Consider the following 18,246-nt stretch of genomic DNA (forward strand, 5'->3'; position numbering starts at 1 on the left):
GTGGCCACTCAAGATTAGTGTCACCAATTCAGTATTTGACCAAATGTCTCGACTTCTGTTCCTGAGCTATGGCGTTGAATAACTGCCAGAAAAGTGTTTCTGCAGAACATTATGATGTCACAGTGAAGTTGATCTTGACCTTTTGGATATAAAGTGTCATCACTTCATCATTTTATCCTCTTAGATATTTGTGTGAAGTGTTGTCACCATTAGCATATGAATTCTTGGGTTATGGCCAAAAATGTGTTTTAGGAGGTCACAGTGACCTTTGACCTTTGACCACCAAATTCTTATTAGTTCTTACTTGAGTCCAAGTACACAGTTGTGCCAAATTTTAAGCAATGCCCTTGTGGCATTCTTGAGATATCGCATTCACAAGGACGGGACTGACATATGTACAGACGGAATACCCGAAAACATAATGGCTATGGCCACGGCTATCACCATCGCAGAGGCATAATAAAATAAAACAAAACAACAACTGGAAGGCCTTCTCAACACTGAGGTACTACATCGGTCTCTGTGCTAAGATAACAAAAAATACAGTAAAAAGTTGATTAGCATATTAGACAGTGTGACATTTTTAAGTATTTCAATCTATTTCATCTGGTTTGTAAACATTTCTTATTATTCATTTATAAAACAAATCGTTACCGATGACCAAATTTGAAGGTTTGAGATATTGTGTTCATGAGAATGAGATGGATGCAAGGTCAGGGACCTTGACCTCTGACCTAGGACCACCAAAATCTAATCAATTCAATGCTGACTATTTGACGTTTGTGTCAAATTTAATGAATTCTCTCAATGCCTTTGTGAAATAAAGCCTTCATGAGAATGAGACGGACACAAGGCCATAGTGACCTTGACATTTGAGCACCAAAATCAGTTCATCCTTAAGTCCAAGTGGATGTTTGTGCCAATTTTGATTGTTTTTTTTTTTTTATGACAATAGGACAGGTGGATGTATGGATGTATGGCTGTATGGATGGACGGACGGACGGACGGACAGACGGACGGAGGGACAACCCAAAAACATAACGCCTCAGGTCACGGTTATTGCCGGCACGGAGGCATAAAACAGTCAAACAAGAAACTGAAAGTGATGCTGCTGTTTACAAAACAGAAACATTTACCTGTTTTCCATTTTTACGTATAAAAATTTACTCAGATTTATTTGTTTATCGATGAATAAATCTATTACAGTTTCAAAAACTCCAAATATAAATTTTGGTTATAGTGAGTAGTTTTAAATTATATTATAAGCTGCAGAGTAAAGACTGCAATAGACACATTTTCTGGTTGAAGCTTCTCAAATGTGAAAAGTTCTTTAATATAATATTGTGTTGGACTCAGACAACAAAACTTTATTAAATTAACTAATCAAAAGTGAAGTGTGCAGACAAACTTTTATTGAAAGTATTTGTTAGTTGCAGCCCTGGAGCTGGCAGAGGTTTGTGCTGTCTAAGCACCTGTCAGACTGTGTGTGATGAGACTAACCAGGTGAATTAGGGCAGAAAGCATTGATTCATTTAGTGATTTAACTTCAGCGCACTGTGGCTTTCAAAGAGACATAGATAAAGACGAGCAGAGAGGTGGAAAACTTTTTAAGGGCCTTGAGACAACTGAAACATCACTTGTGTGAAAAAGGATTGAAAGTCAATGTTAGGACAGTTTCTGTGACATTTTTCCACTTAGTAAAAAGACATAAAAACAATCAAATCCCCTTCAACAGCATTAGCAGGCTACTGTGACTCATCACCACGCGGCTCTTGTGTTGATTGACAGCCCCTTCTACCTGCCAAGAGCCCTGCTGCGCTAAAGCAGGCTGGTATCACTGCGTTTAGTCTGCCGGCTTGTCGTCGCTGCTTCTGCTCAAACTCGGCTCAATCAGCCTTGAGTGCTGCTCAAGGTCATACACAAAAACACAAACAAATATCAAACACCGCCTTCCCCCAACACACATACACACACACTCACACACACACACACACACACACACAGAGGCACACATCGACAAAGCAGGGCAGATCCCTGCCTGATGGATGAGTCACCCCTGACAGCTTCAAAAAGTTGCACAGATAAAACATCAGCTTTGCATCAACTGCCTTGGGGATCATGCAGCAGCAAATGTCATGACAGGAGCTGAAGTCGAGTCATTTCGCCTGAGAGCGTTGCAGTCTTAGCCTTTGCTCTTTTTTCGCCCCACCGGTGGAAATGATAATGAAAGCCCAACCTGCAATGTTAATGCACTGAGCTTATGAATTAAAGAATGCAAGATACTTCAGACTGTAGTATACAAGATCCCTGCTTTCCTCTGTCACACCTTTTCTCTCTGGCTCTCTCACACACACACACACACACACACACACACACACACTCCAGCAGCTGCACCTGGACCCTCCAACACATTGTCTGCAGATTAACCGTGGTGCTATGTTTGGAGCCCAGATTTTCCCTTCCTCTCTCCTTCTCTTTATTGACTCCTTTCCCTCCTTGCTCTCCCTAATAGACTAATGGATGGATCGGGGATGTATCGGTAGCTCTCAGGTGCACGGGGACAGCTGTATCATTATCATTAGGCTCTAGGAAGATGTGAGGAATGGTTCACATTGTAAAGTGTGCTCTCCTCTCTCTGGTCCCCTGCTGGGGTCATTAAAGAGAGAGCGGAGCACTAAAGAGCACTCTCAAACGAACACCCCCAACAGACACACACTGAGCCTCTGATTAATTACAGTCATTATATTAACCATATACAAAAATGGACTGACTGTGTGTGCGTGTGCGTGCGTGTGCTCTCAGACTTGTTTGCACATGTATCCATAAAAAGGTTGGGGCTGGAGATAGAAAAGAGTGTTGCTAAGCAATAGCCAGTTAGGACTTGACTGATACTGTAAACTGTACGCAGCATCACATTAAGGGGGAATGTTAAATGTTGCTTTATGCCGATGCCATTACGAGCAAGTTGGCTGCAGCAGAATAACACCAAGACAAACTCAACGACTACAAAAACAAAAGGTGTCAGATACTGTGAAACCACTCATCATCCTCTCAAATGGTGAGAGAGTATTCTAGTTTGGTGCCGGTAAAATATTGAATGTACTGCTGTCAGATAATGTTGTAGAGGCAGCCTTAAGGAAAACTTCACCCACAAAATGACCATTTGTGTATCAGTCATGGCATGTTACCTTGAATTCCTGATGAAATGTTTGTTTTTGCTCGTGTCTCTCAAACTGACGAGAGGTGGATTATACTGCACGGGTTGTGTGAGAGTTTGTAAACCAATGTTTTGATATGGTTTCCTTGTTGTTATAGTGGTGCCCAATCAATAAATGTGTTTGCTTTTTTCTGTGGAAGTACGCGAGATTCAAGTTTATACAGCATGACTAGTCCATAGACAAATAGTTCTTCACTGGGGCAGATACTCAGAGTGTGTTCAGAGTATGTATGAGAATATGAAGCAGAATAAAATAACTCAGTGGTAAAGATCATACTGTGCAATTGTTTTACAGATTTTTTTTGTCAAAATTCATGACTACAAGCAAATGAAAATCTAAATTCAAAAAGAGCAAAATTAGTTATTTAAGTTATAATCCTTCAGATTTCAGTCCTGGTTAATTAGGTGTGACCTGTGGATACTGGTGGTCATTGCAAGCGCATTTTTATGGTACCAGTTCTTTTGTTGAAAATTATGGACCACTGGGGGATCGAAACATGGCTTTTCAATAATGCGACTCCTGAATCTGCTTCAGCAGCTGTGGGCTGTCACACTGATTTAATAAAGAATACAAAAGATGTCAGTCAACAACATGCTTTTGTCTTACCTGGCTAAGACTGAGCAAGTAACATGAAAACTGCTGTATGAACAGGTAGTTACACAATGCAAAGGTTAAATGGCTATTGCTGAAAAAACAGACCAAAAACAGCACAAAGTCTGCACTTGGTAAAGTAGATCTCTGGTGTGTCTGGGGGCTTGTGGGTGGGTGGGTGATACGAAGTACAGAACAGGCTGTGTCGAGCATGTATGCATGACAGTAGTGGAAAGATGCATAGCATAATGTAATAGTATTGTGACCGAGTATCCTGGATACACCTAACTGTATAAACTTATAACATTCATAACATTTTAGCAGCAAACAACTATTTGCTATGTAAAAATATAGTAGAAAATACTGTCCTGAGCAAAGAATGAAGTCACGCTCCCTGTGTGTGTGTGTTGTAATCTGAGCTTCTCTGTTCTTTGTTATGGTAGCCGGGCTGGCCATGCGTGCATACGAACCACTGTATGAGGATATGTTGACATATTGGTGTGTGCAAGTCCCTCCCCTAATGTCCCACTGGCTAATGTTAGCCACATGGCGGTTACCACGGATAACGCTGTCCTTACCATGGATGTATGGTCTTGATTCACAGTGGTGGGACAATGTTGTTGCCTAATAACACATCCAGCACATACGGAACAACATTATCATTCTTGTTTCTGTCCACCTGACAAAGATAAGTTCAATATTTTACTCTCATTTAGTTCTGTTTTGGTCTCCACCAACTATCTGGGTCTTTAGCTGCTTAATGCTCCACTATGTTCTCAAGCTAATAACCAGCTTTGGTACTTTGGTGATGATTCCCAGCTTCTTTTACATTACACTTAGACATTTAATCAAATGTTAATGTATAAATATTGATTAGTGCAGCATTCAGGATGATAAGGATTCTACTTGGTGAAAGGAAGCATTGATGAAAACGCTTTGAGGATAAATACTTCTAAAGAAAAGATATACAGAAATTGTGCTGTATCATGTTACAATATCAGAAAAATATATGCAGGATTTTTCTGCAGCTGTGTTAATGTGCACTATGAAACTTCTCTTAACACATTCAGAAGTTTTATTCTTGCACAGTCTAGTTTTTAAGTCAAACACTCCGAGGTCAAAGCAGTGTTTTCACACTACTTTTCCTCATCTGTGTACAAGATGAAAGCATCAATCGTGGGCTTTACCAGGCCTCATTTTAATTGAGTGTCTCCTGCAGCAAAGATGTGGCTGAGTTCAGTAACAGTTTTTCAATCCACACTGGATCCTTCAAGAATACAATCATCACCACCTCAGGGCCCCTCTGACTCAGTTTGGGTTCATTCATATTAATGATGCTGTGCTAAATTACCTGTGAGTGAGTGTCTATTTTAGTTAGATATAGACTCCTCAGCTCAGCGTGCCCTTGAGCTCTTTGTCTCGGGAGGTGTGGACAAATCATTATAACCGAACCAGGCGCAGACAATCAGTGTCACGGCACACAAAAATTTGAATTAGTCCACTGGGATGAGCTCGGTTTGAAAAGGAAAACGCTGCTAAATAACTGTATAGCCCTTGTGCTGCTTCTGTTTAGCCAAGCACAAGCTGAATTATAGTGTATTAGCAATTTTCCTCTTGAGTGGGGCTATTCTCCGAGGTAACAATACGTTTGATGAGACTTTACAAACCAACTTTTAACTCTGGAAATAGGAATAGGTAGGAAGTAAGTGGCTGGCCATGTTAGACTAGTGCTCTCTGTCCGATTACAACAGAAGAGGTAAGCGGTGTGGTAATACAGCCGGAGAAAAGAAATGAGAGAATACATTTCCTCCCTGCACTAATGCATAAACACAATCTTTGGCAGGCAAAGCAACACTCCTTGAAGCGAACAACCTCCATCTCTGCTGTTACACACATACTGAGAGCAGGTGAGCAATATTTGATTAAGAGATCATCCAGGCACCTGGGTGAATACAAATGTGCGACTAAGAGACATCCTGCGTGACAGCGGTCGCAGATTCAATCTACGCTGCGTTCTTGCGCCCCCGTAAATCTGACAGGGAGGACTTGAATAATCTCTGATCTCGGCTCAAGGGCACAGGCAGCTTTGGCTTTTTATTACACCTCAGAGTGTGTTTCCTCAAGCAGGGCAGGGAGAGTGACAGGGTGAGAGAGCACACACTGGGAGTGTGTTTCTGGGTATACACATGTGTATGCATTAGTGTGTATGTAGACATAATGACCTTCTGTTCACATTACCTTATAATACTTTCTTTACAGGCCAGAATGTAGGTTGTCTTTTAATTGTGATTAGTGACAATGTATGTGTATAATGAATGTAAATACTGAAAGTCTATTGATGTTGGTTTCATAAAGACAGACTCTAACAGCACAGACTAAACTGAAAGTCTGACTTAAGATTGAAGTCCAAATTTATCTGTTGCCCCAAACCTCTTCAATAGTTCTTAACGAATTTGCCCAGAATTCTGGGTAAATTACTGTATAAAATAATGGACGCAGCTACCATGATGTCACCAATTGGTTTGTGGACTCCTGTTTTGAAGCCTCGAATTCAGCATTTTGGTTTTCGCCATCTTGGAATTTTTGGAGCCAGAAGAGACCGTATTTGGTACACGGTGCTCGGTTTTTCTGTCGATACCTTAAGACCAGTTCAGACCAAAGATTCGTGACAAGACGAAACCGTTTTAGAAAGTTGCAGAGAAAAGTTGCAGAGGTGTGAACTGGCCGTCTGAGCTCGACTCAAGCCGGCTGATGGTGTCACCTGCAACTCCCCTGGTCAAACTGCCGGCAGATGGTTTTTAGAACGTAAAGCACGTCACCTGTTTCAACAGCCAATCTGCTTTTAGTGAAGTCTGCTGGTCAAGTCAATGACCACAGACGGCGTGTTCACTTGCTGAGGCAGGTGCTCTGCCACTGCTGAGTCCTCTGTTTCTGTCCTCATGGTGTGCTGGTGTCGGACAGTATGTGCTTATGCCCCTAACACACACACTCCATATGAGTTATTTACATTATTGTGGTGTCATTTTTTTGCCTTTCAACACTACCACAGATGCAACTGTAGCCAGTATCTCACTATCACTATTCTCATTCATATTTTAAGAAGCTACAAATGTTATTCAGCCACAAAATAAGCCTAAAAAAGCTGGAAATCAGAACGGACATATAGAGAGTTGTTGCATAGAGATGAAACACCATCTCATCTAGTTGCATTGGCGTGAACCAGCAGGTTTTTAGAACGTTGCAGAATGTCGCATTGCAAGTAGTTGCACGTGTCAACTTGTCTTGTTGCAAATCTTTGGTCTGAATTGGGCTTTAAAGTTATCAGGTACCAATACCTAGCCCGACCCCTGAGAGGAACAATTTAGTCTGAAAAGGCCAAGTGTTACATCCATCATCCATCCGTGATTAAGCATTATCTGTGTTTACTCTTTTAATTACAGCTGTTTTGTGCTTGTTGATTTGTTTTGTTGATTTAAGTTTTCTGCCACCAGTTTACTGCTTACCAAGCCAGTTATTATACTGCAGGAGCTGTTCGAGGCTTTTGTGTTGCTATCACAACATTCTAAGTAAATGTTGGGCCAAGTGTTTTTACTTTCACTCCTGTGGACACTATGTGAATGTTAAGTTAATTAATGAATGTGTTGTACTTGCTATTTCGACTTAATATTGATCTTTCACTGGTGATCTTTTCTTTCTTCCTGGCATGACAATTCAAAAGCTAGTCGATGCTTCAGTTAATCCAATTTCCTTGTTACAGTACCAGCTCACTTTTACCTTTGGTCTGACTGTTGTTTATGTTTTCTCTTTGTTTCTGATTTGTTTTATTGAGCTTGCCCAGTGTTGTTTTCTCACTTTTATAATAATTGTCTCCAGTAAAAACCTCAAATGCCAACCTCTGTCTTCAACTTTTCTTGGAAGTGGATTTGTAGCACATCATAGCTGTGCACCTGCAGTCAAAGTGAGAGCAGAACATTTCCCTAAATAACCTTTAAAACATAACATACTTGCAGGTATTTTAAAATGACTGCTATAAAACAGTATGCATGCTGCTCAGGTGTGAAAGAGGTCACATGGTGCTCTTCAGTTTGTGTTCATTGATCATATAGATAACTCAATAAGAGGTGGAGACAGATTAAAAAGCTCTACAAAGAGAATCATTTGAATATGTACACTGACAGCTATGCAATACACTGGTTTAAATGAGAAGCTGACTTCTCCTGTTTTTGTAATGGTCTCTTCTTTTTGGTGTCGGGGTCCTTTGTTAATTATTGTTTTGCCTCAACATTGTGTGGGATTTTTGATGTGTGGTTTCCTCTGCTGAAGATTGTCTGTCATGTGACTTACCTCACTGCACTAATCATGTGCCTATTTAGTTGTCCATACTAATAATGTGACTACTTTACCACATGCGTAAAGAACAGCCCAAAGGCGACCATTTTGTACTTGGCCTGATGACAGCCTTTATGGTTGAAACACGCAGGCATGTTTTTAAGTGCTACCATGATTAAATAGCCATGAGATATTTAAGGCTTTTTAAATAATTACTCTCTCGAGTGCCGCAGATATTTTCAACAATTCTGTGTCCCTCTGTACTCATCAAACTCAGAAACCAATTAAATCTGCTGTTACGTCCTTAACGTAAAGTTAATAATCAATGTAAATTAACTAAGGTCAGGTTTAGCCAAGTAAAGTTACTGTGGTAAGGTTTAGGAAAAGACACATGGTAAGGACGTACCTTAAAATGACTCAATGTTTATTCAAAGTTCACACAATTCCAAACACCCATCTCCTGTGGGAAGTCCCAGGAGAAAGTCCTGTGTTTTTTGACCCACATACCACCCCAACCTGCCTCCTAACTGGATCCCTTTTTTCTTTACTCCTCAGCGCATTGGTCACGTTATCGCAGCCCTCTACAACAGGGGTTACGCACAAATTCCTGGCTCATAATTATGTGATATATGTACGAATTTTGGTAGATTAGTTTTCATAGGAAAATGTATGAGAACAACCTGCTTAGTTTAATACATTTGAAGCATGACAAAGATTTTTTAAAGGGAAACTTTGTTGATTTACACCCAGCTCTGTGTCATCAGAGTGGGTGCAGATGAACTGTATTTGGCTTCCACTCGTGCTGCAAGGACTCTGATAACACTTTTCACGTCACTTGCTGGCGGATGAGCAGGAAGCCGCGGGTGCTCAAAATACAGGGAGAAGCCTAACACTGTTCATTTGCACACACTGCAATGACACAGAGCTGGTTGAAAATCTGTCAAGTTTCCCTATAAAATTAATTTTGACAAGTCAGAACAACATTGAAGATACACTGAATGTGAGTTTTAACTAGTTATAATTCAATTAGAGGTTAGAGCTTATAAAAAGTTGATTACTCATTGGACAGAAAAACTGGCAAACATTTGATGGCTGTTGTTTGAGACAATCACCCTGCGAGCTCTCAGACATCCATTAAAATTACTCTGTCAACTCTCTGTGCGCTACTTGCACTGATCGAGAGTATATTACATCCTGTCTGATTCCAATCATGATGAGGACCTCAAGGCTTTAACAATTTTTGTTATGGTTGGAAGGTGACACGTGGATTAATTGCTGTCCTTCATTAATTAATTCCTTGTACTTTGCTCTTTCACCCTCTTAAGGAAAATGGTACTTGGCAGGACATAAATTTGGCAGCCCGTCCCCAAGCTCCTGAGGATCTAATAAAAATCATTTTCATTAGACCTGCTGAGCTGTAGTCCATTAAAGAAAGCGTGATGTGTGGTTGCTAAATTTTCGGGTTCACTGTGCTCAATGTATCGCATTGGGAATACAATCATTAGTGGGTGAATGTTCTTGTGTAAAGCCACAGACCTGCAGTACAGAAAGTAAGACTTTGATGCAGCTTGGTGCATCTCAACATGGGTGTGTGTTGATTTTTGCATTAAATCATAATGAGCATATTGCCGTTGCCTGAGGTAAAGGTAATTTAGTCTTTCATCTCTCCTGAGCTGTTAATGCACTTTTCCCCTTTTTTCATTTTGGCAATTTTTTTTCATTATGATGTAACTATGTGGCTCTTAAGTGCAACGCTTTGAAACATTTTAACCCCCTGGAGCCGGTCCATCACTTCCACCTCACCACATGCTTGTGAATCTGTGCAAGCGGCTGGAAAACAAACCAGCAGCTGCCACCTGCTTGAAACTACTTGTACATCTGCTCTGATGCTCGGCCTCCTCATTCAGGAGTTTACTGTTGAAACACCGAGCAGCATACACCATTAGACATCAGCACAATGAAATGATAAGGTGATTAATCATTTACTTGGCCGAAAGAAAATTAATTCACAAAATTCTGACATTTTATTGATTATTGCAGTCTGCTGTTTCCCACCTGTGGGTCATGCTCCCCACACAATTACATCTGAGGTAAAAGGTTTAACAGGATAGAAAAAGAAAGAGAAAACATGTTCCTGCTGCACAAAATATGTTTTGCACATGCTCCTCTAATCTGGCTGTTTTTACTAGTCATTACCAGAAATGTCTGAGGCCTTTTAAGATTATCTAGTCTTTGGCTGGTCTACTTCTGCCTTGATCAGTTGGTTGGTCTGTGTTATTCTGTGACTTTGGTGAATCGAAACTAACCGCCAAAGTCACACAATAACACAAACATAACAACTGATTGAGGCAGCAGTAGACGAGCAGCTCCTGTGCACAGCAATGTTACATCATTGTTTTTTTCCATGGCGTCTGGCTTTGAAGAGAGGGATGTAACAGCTTCATTTCCCAGGCAGGTAAGCTTGTCTGACTGCAATGTAAAGAGGTGAAAATATTCTAAATATGGCATACACTTAAAATGATTTTGATTTTTTTTTTTTTTTTTTTTTTTTGGCAGGACTTTTTTTTAGGTGGCTGAAATACGCTTTGTTGCTGACCCCTCCACAGCAGAACATTGCTCATTTTGCCACTACAACTCTAACTCAAGATACTCTCATTGGCAACCAAACTTCATATCATAGTGTCAGTGTTACTGTGGACATTGTAATGCCAAAGGGTGGCAAATTAAGTAAAGAAACGAGCAAAGCATCAAAGCAGCTGAAGTTCATTAAGCACTGAAGATTATGTAGCTAACCTGAAAGCTAAAGTTCACACTCTGGAGTCAAGAAATAAAGCTATGGAGGACAAGCTCCTGGACTTGGACACCACATCTCCATTGGACAACTTGACCATTGATGTATTAAGAGACCTGGATACAGCACTGGCGGCAGGCCTTTATTCAAATTACCTGGATGATTGGTGCTGCTTTCACCTCACTGGGCTCATAGAGCAGGCGCACTAGAGACTTACGACTGCCAACCACAGCCAAGCATGCCCAAGTGGCTGACTTCTAGTTTAGCACTCTGCTAACTTAAATGGGTATATAATAATCTAATCTTGCAGCTCTTTTAAACTTTCCAAATGTTATCAGACCGAATGGATTAAATCTCGATAGTGGAACGTTATTTCGCAGGGGTTGTGAATTTCAAAAAAAGCATAAGTATAATAGCATAATGTGAAGGAACCCCACAACTTGCAGTGCTACTGTTTGGCTACGTAAAATGGCTTCAAAGCCCAGCACACTTCCTGGGGGCCTGCAGGAAACCTACCGGAGGGTGCCGAAGAACGGGATCCATGTTCTTCTATGGGAAATAACAAATTGACATATTTGTTAACTTTTTATGTGATTTTTTTTTTGTTGGTTGTTAATGGCTGCCAGTTTGAAAGTCTGTGTGTTTTTATCATACAGCTGTCCTATGTTACTCAACGCCCAATCTTGTAGCGGTTTAGGTCACCCAATCAAAGCAAGGTAAAGTCACATTTGAAGTCATTGAAATCCAGCATATTTTTTTTTACAAGACAAGCACGTTATAGCCACTCAGCATGGGAAACTCAGGGCTACTCGATTTCATATTTCACTTTTTACATCCAAGACCAGAGATTTTAGCATTCTTTTCAGTGCCTTTCCAATTTAATTCAGTCACAGTTGACCCATATTAAAGGTTTATAATTTCAACTGGGCACATAAATTCATTTTCCGTGACACTGGTAAATATTTCTGGGCCAAACACAGACAGCCCAGCCTTTTTATCATAAGGTGTTTGACTTGATCCCAAGTCAAGCCATATTTTGACTGGGGATGACTTTAATTTTTATCTGGATCCATATCTAGATAGACTTGGAGGAAACAGGTGTACAGTAGCACAGGTGTAAATATTAAAATCAGTGAAGGGCGAATTTCATTTAGCTGCTCCAGTTACAGGTCCTGGGACTGGTTGCACAAAACACCTTAGGTTTTCTCCTTTAGTATAACACTTAAAGCTTTACTTTTTCCTTTGCTGAGGGACTTACACAGTTGCACAGAATCCCTTTAAAGATTTCCTTAGTTAAGATAAAATGTCAACTCATTTACTGTGTTGAAAGAGATTTTACAGCAGTGAAAGTTTCCATGGAGATTGTTTGTGTGCTTTGACTCACACTTGTGATGCCTGTTATCATCTCACAAAGCTGGCTTATTAGATAATGAAAAAATGGCAGAAGAAAAGCAGACAAAAAAACAACAACAAATTGGTCAAAGGAGGAAAAGATTATACTTCTGGAGGAATACAATCATAGAAAGCACAAACTACAAAGTAAATCTGATTCCCAATTACCAGAAAACAGAAAACGATTGTAGGAAGAACTTGCAATGAAAATTAATTCAGTCAAATCTAAAAAAGTGTAAATTCAAAAGCATATCCATTAGGTTCTCCTGGTCACAGAACACTCCTCTCAGGGTTTGTTAGTTTTTTTCATTTATCACCATTAATTTGCATGTTGCAGTTAAAATGGAGTCAGACATACCTCAAGTTTTTTTTTTATCCTGCTTTGGTTGCTAAGGTCTTTTGTGCATCGGTCTCAGGATTCCTTAAGTATAAGACCAAGACAAGGAGATTAAGTGAACATTTTAAGGAAACCTTAAGGAGAAGACTTAAGGGTGTTTTGTGCAACAGACTTTACTTTGAGAAAACCTTAACAAGGACTTAGAGGAAAATCTTAACTTAAAGTGTTTTGTGCAACCGGCCCCTGGTATAGTGTGTCCTGGTTCACTGTCACACTGTCATTGCTTACTGGACCACTTGAATAGAACAGTGCATTTATCAGCTATGTAGCATTAGTCACTAATAAAGTTATTAGTGTCAGCTGTGAAAAAAGGCCTGTTGATAATGAAAATAATTGTAAGATGCAGCCCTCACTTTCTATATTTAACTATTAATAAAAGGATTAGAAATGCAAAACACACTGGCTGCATAAATAATTGAATCTGATTATGAATCAGTAAATATAGATGTTAATATAAGAGACTCATTAATATTGTAAATTATTCATTTGCCCACAGATCTGCTAACCATGCAAAGATACCTCCATCAGCACATAGCCTCTCATGTACACAGGTGCACGCCACACCTGGAGCTGCCGTGTGCAACCAACCACTGAACAGCTCCGGTACAAGCAATCAGGAGAGAAGTACTTGTGCTCAGAGGCACTTCTCGCTGAACACACACTCTGAATATCACAAGACCCCCATTATGATTTTTTAGACTGCAGTCACCAAATAGATTAAAATAAATGTTATGCCCTTTAGGCAGCAATCTCCTGCCTGTAATCAAGTCACTGAGAAAAATACGGCTTTCACGCAATTCCTGTGAACAAAAACTGGGTGTTGTGTTGTTTAAATTGGCGAATGATTAGCATATTAACCTTAGTATGTAAATGATTTACTGCATGATTTGCATCAGTGCCTATTTAATTTACATGCATGGTAAGAGTTAAAACACAATATCTTACATTGATTTAAAGATGAAACAAGGGTTACCTTTCTTCCCTAGAAATGACAAATTTACATGCAGATGCTGACACATAGTGAGCAACAGAAAGAGAGGAGGCACAGTGCAGTGGGCACAGATTTCAAACAGGAAAACCACCAACACTGCAAAGTAGTCTGCACACATCACAGGTATTTTAACAAATATTAAAGCAGCTATTTTCTTCAGAAATGATCACACTTTTTTAAAATCAGTGGTGGAAGAAGAAAGAAGAAAGGCAGCAATACCACAATACAAAAAAATATTCTTACAAGTAAAAGTTCTGCATTCAAAATCTTGCTCAAGTATTAGCAGCAAACTGCACTAAAATATCAAAAGTAAAATTACACATAATGCAAAATGGCTCCATTCAAAGTGTTATTTTTTTAATTATTTGAATATTATTCGTGATTCACCGGCATGTGAATGTCCTCAGCTTATTTTAACAACTGTATTGCATGCATATTGATATGTTTTCATGTGTAAAATCTTAATCTGCGAAATACATTGTAAGTGTAGTGACGCAGAAGTGTCTTAAAATGGAATTAACTCAAGTAAAGTAGCCTGCAAGTTTCTCAAATTTGTACTACTTGAGTAAATATACTTGGTAATATTTCACCACTGCTCATGACTACAAACATAAGGAGACATTACCGACAACAAGAAACACCTGAATAAATGAAAGCACCCCGCAGACCTCTCTGACACACACAGGCTGAATTTATACCCAAACTAGCAGCATCAACTTGCGACATAAACTCGGTGATGTCCGCGTCATACTCACATCTCTGGTTGCGACGCCTGCCTTTGTACATGGTCATGACAAAGCGGGGAAACACGGGTGATGTCTCTGGTGTGGTCGAGCCGACTTTTGCTTCCTTTTCTCTGCCTAAAATCAGCCAGACTGCCGGTAAGGCTCCTCTAGCTCCAGCTCCAGCCTCACAGCCGAGCCGCTTCAGACCATACCATTTGTCAAACTATCCCGGGGGAGCTCTCGCCTCAGATACAAACTTCTCTCTGTTCCAGATTCACGACTTCAACTCATAATCCCGGTTTTGTCTCTGTGTCGCGCAGATTAGGCGGTGGGAACATTACAAGAGATTTAATTATGATCCTGTGTGGATGGTAGTTTCAGACTTTTACTTACAAAAAGTCTTTCTCTCCCCCTTAAATGTGTGTTACCAGAGAGAGGCGGTTGTAAAAGTAGTCATTTAAAATTAGGCAAAAAACGAATGAAAATGGATCACATATATCCATTACTCTACAATAGTATGTTTATATAATCATTTCTTTACCAGTAGTAAACAGGGCCGTAGCCAGGATTTCAGCCCACAAGTCCCCCCCATGCACCCCCACCTGAAAACCAAAAAATAAGGTGTTTTAGTTTTAAAGCTGATCTACAATTATCATTTTCAGGTTCATACTTTAATTTATGGTTCCCACTAGAACATGTTTATATGCTTTACTGGTCAAAAAATAGTTTTCCTCCTCCATACTGTCTTTGCTAGAACACTTGGGTTCACCCTCTGTCTGAAACGCTCTGTTTTTCCAATTGTCTTTTCAAGCCCCGCTTCCGGAAAAGCACAGCTCGCTCTGATTGGTCAGCATTTCTAGGTCGTCCATATGTCAGCACATCTGTAACAGAGTATAGCAGCATTTTTTACCAGGGGTGGGGGAAAAAACTGATATAGCAATGTATCATGTTTTTTATGTGTGACAAAATGGTGTCGTCATGTAGTGTCAAGTATCGATTTTTTTTTTACTATATAAATTATTATTACAAATTACACTTTATGTAGCCTATTAGAATAACATAATCAATTGTTCAATTATGCTTTTTCAGTGCACTTGATATATTTTGCTGCAAAAAAAAAAGAAAAGGAAAAAAAAGGCTGAGGTGAAATAAACAGACTGAAAATTTTATCTTATTGGATAAAACAGATGTTAACAAAGTTTCCTCCGGGCACATAACTTACTTACTGAAAAATGGTAATAAATCGCAATTTACTGCAATATATTTTATCGCAATACTCAGCATATCGCAACATATTCAAAATCATAACAGTGCTGTATCGTGACTTAAGTATCGTGATAATATCGTATCGTGGATCCTCTGATGATTCCCACCTCTAGTTTTAATCATGAAAAATCACCAGTAAAAGTTTCCAAGCACAACTGAACATGTTCCAGCAGGAGTATGATCTGAAATCGTATTTTACAAAATTAGTTTCTCTGATGTTACCATGTGGCAGCGAAGGCTTGGCGATGTAAACACATGTAGCAGAGTGCCTGGAGCAGATGAGCATGTCAAGATATCTGGCAAACTAAGACATCATACTTTTGCCAGCCACTAGGGGGCTGACACGATGTCAGTCTTTATATAGGCTACAGTCTATAAAGTAGACACACAGTAAACATGGACCAACATAATCATGTTAGCACAGATATTCAGTATCAATATTTTTTCTCCTTTCAACTCCGTTTGTAGCTCCAACATTTCCTGAGGGAAAAATCTGTTGGCTCTTTAGCTGCTAAATTCTCGACTATGTTTACCAGGTACTTACTAACTTGCTGCATGGCAGGGGAATGGTGCATTGAGAACAGTGAGGGTGAACCAAAACATAAAATTGTGAGTCAGAAAACCAAAACAATGAGCTGAAAGATACAAAAAAGCTCAGTAGATCCAAAGGGAACTGCAGAGCCAAGTAATAATAACAGGTCATTTGACCCATTGTTAACATGTGCAACAGCAACATTAATAACACTGAATGAACTTTAATAGATTCACTGGTCAGATACATGTTTACACCTTCATATATTTTGGAAACTATGTATATGTCAATGTATACCTAGTCATGTATAATAAATGCATATTCACATGTTGTTTTTATTCTGAGTCTGTTTAATCCATCTGTTTATCCAGTAAAACAATGAGGGCCACAAATTAGTGGATACATGACATCTTTTGCAGTTATTATTGTTCCTACACACAATGTTAATTTGTCTTGTTAAACTATTTCAATCATTTCTTTATTTGAAAAGTTGCCTCTCTCAGTTCAACAAAGTTTTATTGGCATGATGATTTGATCATAAAAAATACATAAACACCCAGAGTAAAAGGAAAATTCAAAATAAGATATTATCTTTGTCCAGCCTAATTCTCCGGCTGAGCCCTTTCTAACATTAATATTAGATTTTGACTATTTCCCTCGTACTTCTCAAATTCAGCTCCTGAGAAAAAGCCTTCATCTTCATAATCTCCAAATAAGAAGCTGATTTATCTCTGATGAGACAAAGAAAAGACTGTTGTGAGCAGAGAAATCTTGCTCTGCAAATTAAAGGGAATGAATAAACACTTTTAAAAATTAAGGAATTTATGGTGCATGGTAGAAAAATAAGCACTTGCTGATAACACACAAATGAGAAATGCTTGAAGCAAAAGCAAGAAGAAAGAGGGGAAAATCTGTGTATGAAATAAATAGAAAATCACGCAGGAGAAAATGTCTGAAGCATGTCGTGCTTTATGATTCACAGACTCGCACTATTCAACACACAGTTCCAGCAAATTAACAAACCCAGTCAAGAGAGTTACAGGTGAAAAAATCCTGTTTGATATTCAAGGTTCGTCTTAGAAAATACTTCTTTCTTTTACTCCCTTTCAACATGCATAAAAGTACAGTTTGACCTCACTAGTAAAACAGCTTGCTTTCATCCATTCGGATGGCAAATCAGCTTGCTACGTCTCCCATATCTCTGTTTTCAAATTTAATATGAAGTGGCTGGACTGTGGACTTCAGAGGCAGACTGAAAAAGCAGAACACCCTGGGTGGGAGGGTGGGTGAGCAAGTGAGTGAGTGATTCCCCAGCTGTTGCAGCATTTTGGCTCTGCTGTAGATGAAGCCTTGTAATTGTAATATCTAAATTACACCGAAATGGGGTCTGCAGCTGTCTCGCACACAGCCTGACGTCTTAATGGTGCCCTGGCTTCTTTGTTCTCGCTAGAAAAAAGACAAGAAACTAAAAGCTCATGAAAGATGGAGGCCGGGTTGGTGGCTGCAAGGACAGTCGCTGGAGTCAAATGACTGACATCCTCGACCATTGTCTCCCTTTGACATCTTTGGAGAAATATTAAAAATACCTCTGTAATTACTTTCTGTGGGTGCTAAAACATTCTCTGTGTTCTTGGCCTTTTTGGGTTTGTTGAGGGAGGTTATTGTAGGATAATTTTGAAACACATTTGACTGCCATGAGTGGCAGCAGCAGCATCTGCATAATCATTGTCATATGTTAAAATAAAACAGTCCATGTTTCCAAGCTGTTTCACACCACTGTGGAAACCAGTGCAACCACCAAAGATGCTGCTTCTCACACCATAAAATGACTCAAAGATGCAAAGATGTGGTAGAATATTTTTGCACAGGATGCAGGCGATCCCTGCATGAGTGTGACGACTGAGGATACCAATGAATCATACATGCTGAGGGACAGAATGAGATGTCCCAGTTTAGGTGGCGTCGCCCTCAATGATATTCTCTCAGCACCATCTAGTGTTCATGCAGATGGAAA

General features: G+C 39.6%; 1 protein-coding gene across 8 annotated transcripts in view; it reads right to left on the minus strand.

Moving 5' to 3' along the window:
- LOC117272362 (RNA-binding Raly-like protein) overlaps positions 1–18,246 on the minus strand; it is a 68,014-nt gene that overhangs the window by 15,195 nt on the left and 34,573 nt on the right. Inside the window, exon 1 of one of the 8 annotated variants that reach the window (XM_078173053.1) lies at positions 14,465–14,639. The exons of 6 other annotated variants lie outside the window; for them this stretch is intronic. In XM_078173053.1, the coding sequence (XP_078029179.1) occupies positions 14,465–14,501 (37 nt within the window). In that variant the 5' untranslated portion in view covers positions 14,502–14,639. Of the gene's footprint in view, positions 1–14,464; positions 14,641–18,246 lie in introns of those variants that run through there. One more of the 8 variants, XM_078173054.1, reaches the window with a different exon arrangement.

The sequence above is a fragment of the Epinephelus lanceolatus genome, chromosome 12 (genome assembly GCF_041903045.1).
Source record: "Epinephelus lanceolatus isolate andai-2023 chromosome 12, ASM4190304v1, whole genome shotgun sequence".
NCBI classification, from domain to species: Eukaryota; Metazoa; Chordata; class Actinopteri; order Perciformes; family Serranidae; genus Epinephelus; species Epinephelus lanceolatus.